The sequence below is a fragment of the Podarcis bocagei genome (assembly GCF_964188305.1).
Source record: "Podarcis bocagei genome assembly, chromosome: 12".
Taxonomy (NCBI): Eukaryota; Metazoa; Chordata; class Lepidosauria; order Squamata; family Lacertidae; genus Podarcis; species Podarcis bocagei.
In genome coordinates this window covers 35,109,762-35,119,751 of record NC_138137.1, presented here as the reverse complement: position 1 = coordinate 35,119,751, position 9,990 = coordinate 35,109,762, and the positions used below count along the sequence as shown (strand labels likewise).

Here is a 9,990-nt window from a genome sequence, read left to right as displayed (position 1 = left end):
CTGGTTCGGGGCCTGACGACTGAGAGAGAGAGAGAAGAAAAGAAAAGAAAAGGAGCCCAATTGCATTGTGAGGGAAAGAAAGAGAATTGAACGCTGGCGAGGGAGAGGAAGAAAACTCCCCGACGAGCCGGCGTCCCTCGCCCGGGCCAATGAGCGGCGCGCGGAGCGGGGAGTGTGGGCGGGGCGCGGGCGGCCTCCGCCTCCAGGGGAGAGAGCGAGGGCGGCCGGGAGGGAGAGAGTTGTTCTTCGGGCCGCGGCTGGAGGAGCAGCAGCTGCTCGGCTGAGGGGCGGCAGCAGCAGCCTCCCTTTTTCTGGCCGCAGCCCCTGACAGGGCTTTGCTCCTCCTCGGCGCCTTACTCCTTCCCTCCCTCCTGCTTTTCTCTCTTACCCTCCCCATTCCTGGGGTCTCTTTCTTCCCCGCAGATATAACCCCCCCCCCGCCCTCGCCTCCTTTCTCCACCCCTCATTGTCTCGGGGAGCGCGTCGCCCAATTCCTCGAAGGGGCGGGCGGGAGAAACTTGGCTATGGGTGAGGACGGCGAAGTAGCGGCGGCCCCGGCGCTTGCTGCGTCTCGGGGCACCTCCGCGTAAAAAGAGCGAGAGGGCGCAGCGCTTCCCCTGCTCAGCCGGACGGAGCGGGGCTTTCCCTGGGGCGCCTTGTGCGCGTGCAGAGCAGCACCGGCAAGCCGCCTCCTTTCGGGCTGAGGTTGCCTCTTCTTGCCCCGCTCCCTGGCGGGCGCTGGGTGACTTTCTCGCCGCCTCCTTCTCCTCCTCCTCCTCCTCCTTCTCTTTCTGCGCTCTCCCAGCGGAGCCAGATGTGCGACCTGCTCGACTCGCAGCCGCCGCCCGCCGAGAAGAAGCTCAGCAGGATGAAAAAGTTGCGGCGAACTTTGTCGGAGAGTTTCGGCCGAATCGGTGGGTGAGAGCGAGCGAGTTAAGCCGGGGGCTGTCGGTGGATTAGGCTCGCTCAGCTGCGCGTAGGGCGTCTATCATCATCATTTTTGCGAGCTTTCCCGGCTGCGAGGGGCGGCATTGCTTACGTCAACATTTTCCCCTTTTTAAGGGAAATTCTCTTATTCCGAATAGGATTCCTCGCAAGAAAAGGGAAAAGTTGACAGCTATGCTTATGCCTCGCTTGCTCCTCCTTGGGTGCCCTTGCCCCGCGAGGAAGCGTTGGGGGGGGGGGGAGAGCTCTTATTCTGGGTCGCTTTATGCGGATGAAGTCCTCTTTTTCTCTTTTGACGCCCCTCCCGCTTTCAGTTTTTTCTGCAACATCTGGTCGAATACGCAGAAGTTGCTGCTAGATCGGATTCACACACCCCCCGTCCCCAAACCCAGATAACTCTCTCAACTAGAAGTGATTCCTAATTCAATGTACTTGGGCTAACAGCCCTAAAATTTATTTATTTTTAAAGACGTCGAGTATTAATGCTTGACACGTAACAAAACTTTACTCTGTGTTGAGTATATTTTACATCTTGGGTTCGATGTTCGTGTATTGGAGATAATTTAAGATTAGTTGTTCCTTTGCAAACCCTGAACTAAGTTCTCTTTCGTTTAGTCAAGAGTGGTTAAAAGGTGGCGCCCCTAATTCCTCCCCTTTACAAAAGTGCATTGAAAGTGGAGTAGTGATTTTTAATTCTATGCTAATTACTGACTGTGCTGGACTTGGTAGTAAGAAGTTCCTCTGTATTAACTGGACCCATGCATTCAAATAGCCTTTAGTTATGGATTTGAGTGTTATGCTTTGGGAGGGGGGGGAATGAATAGGATCTCCTACGTGTGCCTGATGAACCACTTAATGCACTGAATCAGCTTTTGCCAACCTGATGCCCTCCAGATGTTTTGGCCTGCGACTCCCATCAATCCTAGCATGGCAGCTGAGCCTGATGGGAGTTGTAAATCCAAAACATTTGGAGGACTTCAGGTCTAGTGCAGGTTGTGTTACATGTGCCTGAGGTTTGCACTGGAAAAAATGTGAATGAGATGAATGTGTATCATAGTAGCATACATTCACTGTTGCTTTGATTGACTGCAGCTGTCAAGTGCATATAATCATGGCAAACATGGATTTGATGTATGAGATGACCCAGTTAGAACATGCCCATTATGTTGTAGAAATAGTCAGAGTAATGTGGGTCCGAATGGTTTATAACTTGAAACTACTGATATTGTGTGTAGCCTGGCTGGACCTTTCAGAGGCACCCTCCTCTCCTATTATGAGAAGGAATGAGTCACAAATGTAAGCTAATCATCCCCCAAAGATGAAGGTAACAAAGTGTGCAATGAATGAGCAGCAGTATTTGGAAATTATTTTGAGGGGTAACCTCTTTTGTGGCCGGGGGGGGGGGGCTCCTACATATCCACTATTAATATTGTTGTTATAGCAAAAGGAACCTCTCTATTTTATTAGGCCCTGTTCTGTAATTAAAAACCAAAGAGGGACGTGCAATGCCACTTAATTACCTAGTTTCTGCTGGTGGAGTATAAATAAGTGGGAGCTTAGTTTTCCAGATGGCTTAGCTGTAAGGGAGGCCGTTGTTGGAACTGTGAGGTTCTGGTCCAACTTACGGATGCAAAGTTATTTCCTTTTCCTTTAAATCTTTGCTTAATACTGTTATGAATCTACAGTGCTGCTGGCTTGCTGACTCACAAAGGACTTGCAGGCTGATACACCATTGCGAGAGCCACACATATTTTAATTTCTGTTCTTGCATCTCCCAGCCAGATTGCCAATTGGAAGTGACATAGGAATAGAAAAACGATGCCCTGTCTTCTAAACTATTCCATTCGTTTCTGTTATCTTAAATCTTGTGACCACTGTTTTGCTTCACTCAGCCCCGCCTGCCACAGAGTTCTTAGTCATTTTTTCGGTATTTCTTGCTTTGTCCTGAATATCCTTTGTAGAGTACAGAGTGTGATAGTGTGCACAAAGGGAGGGGGGGTAAGGCTCTATGCTTGTGCAAGACACTTTACAGCCCTGTTTTGAACAATTCCAAGAACTCTCCCTACGTGCGTTTACTTGGGGTGAAGTCCCATTAATTCTCAAAGTGTGTACTGTATAGGATCGCAGCACAAACCCTCAAATTCTGAGCACATCTCTCTGAGAAAATTCCCCTGAACTCGGTGGGTGCTTGCTTCCAAGTCAGCTTAGGAGATGGGAGCCTCAGGCCTTAGGGAGCACCCTGTCTGCAGCCGTACACTCCTTAGCAGTCCTGCATTGTTCCCTACTTCAGTGCTTTTGCCAGGGTGCAATGTGAGGCTGATAATGCCTCTTGCTTCCTGGGATGTGGACATCAGAGACAAGGCTATGTGTGTGTGTAAAAACCAGCCCGTTAGAATTTTAATTCATTGCCTCTGACCACTACTGCCCCATTGGCTGCCTAGAAAGGAATGCAGCCTGCAGGCTGAAAAAGGGCTGGCCACCTCTGTTCTGAACCCGCCATCCTCATTACTTATGGCTTTACTTTATTGTTTAAAAAAACAAACTGGATAACTTAACAGGGCGATCATCTGAGAGAGTTTGCTCTGAAAAAGAGACACACCCACTTCAGTGTGCCGTCAGCCTGATAGGGAAGCGTCTGGGGTCATTCAGCAGTGTCAGAAATTAAATGTAATAAATGGGGAAGGGTTGTAGGCAGGGGTGGATTTAGGGCTGTGCAAGTGGTGTGCATGCACTGGGCGCTCAGTCTGTGAACTGGGCTTTGGGAAGGAGGTATGAGGCTCTGATAGGGTCCCAGAGTCCTTCCTCTTTCCCAGAGCCTATGTAGTGCTTTCCAAGCTTTGAGAAGGAGGTAGGAAGGTTTTAAAGGTAAAGGGACCCCTGACCATTAGGTTCAGTCATGACCGACTCTGGGGTTGCGACGCTCATCTCGCTTAATTGGCCGAGGGAGCCGGCGTACAGCTTCCGGGTCATGTGGCCAGCATGACTAAGCCGCTTCTGGCGAACCAGAGCAGTGCACGGAAACGCCGTATACCTTCCCGCCAGAGCGGTACCTATTTATCCACTTGCACTTTGACGTGCCTTCGAACTGCTAGGTTGGCAGGAGCAGGGACCAAGCAACGGGAGCTCACCCTGTCGCGGTGATTCGAACCGCTGACCTTCTGATCGGCAAGTCCTAGGCTCTGTGGTTTAACCCACAGCGCCACCCGTGTCCCCCATGGAAGGTTTTAGGACCCTATTAAGAGCCTCACACCTCCTTCCCAAAATCAGAGAGGTCTAGAGGAAATGGAAACTGTTGCTTTAGTTGTTGTTGTTTTTGATGCACTTTTAAAAAATAAGTTGGGGTAAACAAACAGGAAGGGTGTTTCTTGGTTTCAGGTGAGATGACTACTGATAGCGTTTGAGAAATCCCAGTCTATCATTTTCTACACGCTCCTCCTACTTATATTTATATTAAAGTATTTACTTGCTGCCCACATCCATATTTCTGATGTCACTATATAGTTCTGGGGTTTGGGGTTTTGTTTTGTTTTTTTGGCCGCCCGCTTTCTTGCCTGAAATGAAACCCTAGTTACAGCTTCTTTAGGCATAGGCTAACATTTTCCTGTAAAATTGTTTCCACTTTGCCCTATTGGCAAATGCTGAACTTAAAAAAAGTATGTCTTGACAGTATAAATGGTTTCCTAGTTATTGCAAGCAGCAGTGACTTAGAAAAGGGGTGTAAAAGGATGTCTGATAGAAATATGCATTAAACTTCTGTTGGGATTACTTGGTGTGTATGTAATTCCTTCAAATTAAGGTAAAATATAAACCAAACTCTCTTTACCTGACCACTCTGAATGCTTAAAATATTACCTTGTTTGGGATGGCACAAGGACTTGAGACCCATTTGTTGAAGCTACAAAGTTAGATTAGCCATAGCAAGGAAGGATTTATTTATTTATTTTTTATTTTTTTGGTAGAGGGTGAATAATGCTCTTTGAGATAACAAACTTCATCTGAGGCTTTTTGCAGATCTGGCACAAAACAGATAATTTGGATCCTGTTTTTCTCTCTGTGTTTGGCAAGTTAGCTTTCACACATTCCCAGTATCCCTTGCTGTTCTGCGGCTTGCTATCCACACTCTGGGGAGACCTTGAAAAGATTGTGTCTAGGCTGCATTTTTCTGTTCCTCCCCAATCACTTCTCCCTCCTCCAGTGATGGCCATTCAGAATGTCAGGGCAGGAGGGCCAACAGAGCAAAGCCAAGCCCAGTGACAGGCAGAGCTAACTATTTCTGATTTTGCTTCTATCCTCTTCTCCAAAGGCAACACAGGGGTTGACAGCCAGTTTAGCCACCTGAACTGGTTGTTAGTAAGAAGGCAGGAAGGGGGGGGGGTGGAGACTTGTGGAGCAATGCTCTTTTTGCTCTAATGGACCAGACACCACTGTCTTCCCTCCTCTGCTTTTTCCCATTCTGGACATGTGTTCAAATATTTCTGAACCTGAGTACATATACATATACATATATTTTCTGGGAAGAGTGCAGGAGAAAGTACCGTATTTTTCGCCCCATAAGACGCACTTTTTCCCCTCCAAAAATGAAGGGGAAATCGGGGTGCGTCTTATGGGGCGAATGCCTGCAAGCCTCGCGCGCCCGACAGGAGGTCCCACCGGGTGCGCGAGGCTTGGGGCGGCAGCCTGTCGCCCGAAGCACGGGGAGCCCTCTGGAGGGCTCCCCCTGCTTCCAGCGAGTGTCTGCAAGCCTCGCGCACCCGGCAGGAGGTCCCACCGGGTGCGCGAGGCTTGGGGCGGCAGCGGACTGCTTGCGCGCACCTAGAAGCTTGGGGCTTGCTGACCTCAGCACGCCCCAAGCTTCTAGGGGCGCGCAAGCAGTCCGCTGCCGCCCCAAGCCTCGCGCACCCAGCGGGACCTCCTGCCGGGTGCGGGAGGCTGGGGGCGGCAGTGGACTGCTTGCCGGCATGCAGAAGCTTGGCGCGCGCTGAGCTCAGCAAGCCCCAAGCTTCTAGGTGCGCGCAAGCAGTCCGCTGCCGCCCCAAGCCTCGCGCACCCAGCGGGACCTCCTGCCGGGTGCGCGAGGCTTGGGGCGGCAGCGGACTGCTTGCGCGCACCTAGAAGCTTGGGGCGCGCTGAGCTCAGCACGCCCCAAGCTCCTGGTATAGCGCAGCGATCCGCCAGCCCTGGGAGAGCCCCGCGGCTCTCCCAGGGCTAGCGGACTGCTTGCCGGCACGCAGAAGCTTGGGGCGCGCTGACCTCAGCTTGCCCCAAGCTTCTGGATTAGCGCAGGGGTCCGCTAGCCCTGGGAGAGGCGCCCGGCTCTCCCACGCTAGCGGAGACCTTGCCGGCACGCAGAAGCTTGGGGCGCGCTGAGCTCCGCACGCCCCAAGCTCCTGGTGTAGCGCAGCGCACCTGGGGGGGGAAATAATTTTTTTTCCCTTTATTTCCCCCCCTAAAATCTAGGTGCGTCTTATGGGCCGGTGCGTCTTATGGGGCGAAAAATACGGTATTTATCAACCTTATCCAGCTAGTTACTATGTTTCACAATAGGCAAGAAGGAAAAGCTTGTGGATTTTTTGGGAGAGTTTAGAAAGCAATATCAATTTTCTTTTTTGTTGTTTTGCTTTTAATGCGGTCTTGTGTAAAGCAGCAGCAGCAGCTGCTGCTGCTGCTGCTGCTGCTGCTGCTAACGACGATACACACACATATAAAAGCCAAATGTAAGTGCAGTGGTTATAGTCTCCCATGTAATCCCCCACATTTGCTTTGTGGTGTCCTTGAGCAAATAACTTCTCCAAACTGGGCACGAGGCAGTCAGTGGTACAGTATTGCATTTATTTGGTTCGGTGCTACCCAGAAACAAAAAGTTCAGGGTTGTGCTTGGGTGAGGAGATAGAGGAGATAGGGTTTGGTGACAAGCAACCCACTGAAACGGTAGACTGTTGACCCCACAAAATGTGCTCATGTCTGTAGGATTGACTGGATGTGTACAATGGCTATATTTACTTGTCAGATTTTCCACGGTAAGAGGAAATCCCAATTAGGCCCACATGTGGACATGAGCAATGCTAGTTTCAGGATAAACTCCTGCCTAGATTCCAATACAGTGGTACCTCGGGTTACATACGCTTCAGGTTACAGACTCTGCTAACCCATAAATAGTGCTTCAGGTTAAGAATTTTGCTTCAGGATGAGAACAGAAATTATGCTCCAGTGGTGCGGCAGCAGCAGGAGGCCCCATTAGCTAAAGTGGTGCTTCAGGTTAAGAACAGTTTCAGGTTAAGTATGGACCTCTGGAACGAATTAAGTACTTAACCCGAGGTACCACTGTATCTTGTGTTAGAATTCCTGATTTGTAGCAGTTCCTTAATTCTGAAGGGGACGGGTTTGAGGCTATTTCTTGAATGTATTTGGTGCACCTATCCATATGGATGATTTGGTTACACCTGTCCTTAAATTTGTTTTAGGTGCTTTATTGCTAAGCATTTGAGAACCAGAAACCCTTGTGGATCTACTGCAAATCATCTAGCAATCTGCTAGTAGGTTCTGATCTACCTTCTGCTCACCCCTTTCTGCAGTTCTTAATCGCTTGATTGCATGAGCGCACTGGAAATAAAAGTAGGCTGTAACTCTTAAGTTGTGACCACTGCATTGTGTTTAGGAGTGAGGTCCATTCATTAATTATAAGAAGTTGAGAAGAGTGCAGGCCTTGTAGGCCAGTGCTGTATCCAGTTTCCCACATTGGCCCAGCCAGAGATCCCCAAGAAGCCACAGGCAAGACCTAAAGGCAATAGCCCTCTCAGGCTGTAGCTAGTATTTATTTCCTTTAATCCTGGAAATGTCATTTATCTGTCATGGCTAATAGCCATAGATAGGCCTGTTCTGCCTTTCTAAAGCCAGTGACCGATGGCTATTGCCCTATCTTGTTCCAGTGACTTCCATAAACAAATTGTGAATTGCGCCTGTCTGTCACCGGAATATTATTCCTGATTCAGTTTCGTTGGTGGCTAGCCTACAGTTCTAATATTCCTGGATAATGAAAGGAAAAAAATATATTTAAAAAAGCAACACTATTCCCTCCCTCCCTCCCTAGTTATCTTTTTTTCTCAAGTAGAGATAGGCAGCCTGTGGCTTTTGAGGCATAAGTGGCCTTGGGGGTAATTTCTTGCATTCCTTTGCTTAGTTTGCAAAGGTGGAAAATGCATTGTTAGCAGGGAGGATATAAAAATGGGATTAGGAATGGGAGACAAAGGCAGAAAAATGCAGAGAGAACAAAACTCACTTTTGTCTCTGGTTCTTACCCTCTACTAGTACGACCCCTCCATATTCTGAGGAAATGCAGCTCATGAAAGGTTGCCCCAGGCACACTATAGACACCAAGGCTGCAATCCTAATTCCTGGGAGTAAGTGCCCTCAGGTGCCATTGGACTTCTGCGTAGATCTGGTTAGGATCTCACTGTAAAGGCACCCAACCACATCACTGGTTGTTTTCAGAAGTGACTCTTCTGAAAGCTTGAACATCACTTTCTTGGGCTCCTAACAAAACCCATGGAAGCTGTTTTAAGAGCATTCTGAGTAACTGCCCTACGTAAATTCTAAATATTTCAGAGACCAAATGGAATTAATTGCAGACTTCACATTCTGCTTGCACTGGGAAATTTAAGCATTTTAGGATTTGATCCAACTTTTGTGCCAGTTTGTGTCACAATCTACTTAAATACAAGCCTGTCTTCAAGGAATTCGGAGCAGCTTGTGCATAGTTCTCAGGTACGTAGTTTCCACCCAGCAATTTACAAGGCTAAACCTGCTTGGTTTCGTTAGCAGAATTGCATCACATGTTATTGGACTGGAATACTTTGCTAAGTTTGCAAGGAGGTCACATTTTAAGGATGATGATATTTGGCATGGTCTTGCCTGGTGTTTGAGGGCTGATGTTCAAAATCACCCAGTGATTAAAAATGCCACTTCGCCGGGTGGGTAGTGAACACATGGTAGGTAGTGTGATTGCCCCTTCTGCATGGTTGTGCTAGGATGGAGATGTGCGGTCGTGCTTAGTAGCATTAATGCAGAAGGATAGACTGCTGCTAGAGACAGACAACAGAAGATCTGTTGTCTCCTTATGAACTTGCTAATATTTTTTAGATCTTCTTCAGAGGCCCTGGTCTGGCTTCTGTCTCCTTCAAAGTTTAGCTGGGTGGCAATCGGGTGCAGGGCCTCTTCTGTGGTAGCTCTTGTCTCTCCAGAGGTGTCTGCCAGAGGGCTTGCTCCTCTGCATTTTAGGAGCTGGTTGAAGCCCATCTAACTGCAGTGCTATTGCTGCTGTTTTTTAATGCAGTTTTTTTGTTTATGTTTGTTTACTTCTCTTAAGACTGCGAGTTGTCCTGGGTGCATATGTGGAGAGGCAACATGTAAATGTTTTGAATAAATGCACCCTAAAGGCTTAAGTGTGTACATAAAAATATTTGTGTTTAAGGAACTCTTTATCTTTTGTTATGTGTGTTAAAGATCATGTATTTTGGTAGGAAGCTGGGGTGAGAGGTGAGCCAAGAGTGCAGGAGTTAGTTTAAAACTCAAGAATTTGGCTAGAAGTTTAATCAGCAAGGTGGTAACAGCTATCTTGTAAAAGCTGAGCATTTTTCTTTTGTATGCTAGTAACTTTGTTTGCTACCATCTAATTCAGCTGCTGCAAGTTAGATGCTGAGCTACAGCTGTTCTCAATTTCTCTCCTGTTTCACTCCCGTTGTCTGGGTGTTTAAACATAAGGTGATTTTCTCACTCCTTGGTGATAAGAGTCTCTAAGCTGCCTTTCTGTGGAAAAAGCTATAACGTATAGCTTGAACTGCAGTAAAAAGATGCATTTTGATGATTTTATTGTTAAACTGTGAGCAGAATTGTCCATTTGGTCTAATGTTTTAGCTACCTAGCTGCAAGTGCTAGTTATCATACTAAAATTTGTCAATGTTAAGTTTGTAGATAGTCACAGATGCCTTTTTAGCTATACTTTTGACTTTTTTTTTTACCAGAAATTTTAAAGTTATGGTGGGCCATCCT

The 9,990-nt window shown here is 47.9% G+C and overlaps 1 protein-coding gene across 2 annotated transcripts in view; it reads left to right on the top strand.

The window, feature by feature from the left end:
* Positions 1–244: 244 nt before the first annotated feature.
* CDK14 (cyclin dependent kinase 14) overlaps positions 245–9,990 on the top strand; it is a 223,208-nt gene continuing 213,462 nt past the window's right edge. The window contains exon 1 of one of the 2 annotated variants that reach the window (XM_081163264.1): positions 245–914. In XM_081163264.1, the coding sequence (XP_081019390.1) occupies positions 815–914 (100 nt within the window). In that variant the 5' untranslated portion in view covers positions 245–814. The remainder of the gene's footprint in view (positions 915–9,990) is intronic. The other variant, XM_081163263.1, reaches the window with a different exon arrangement.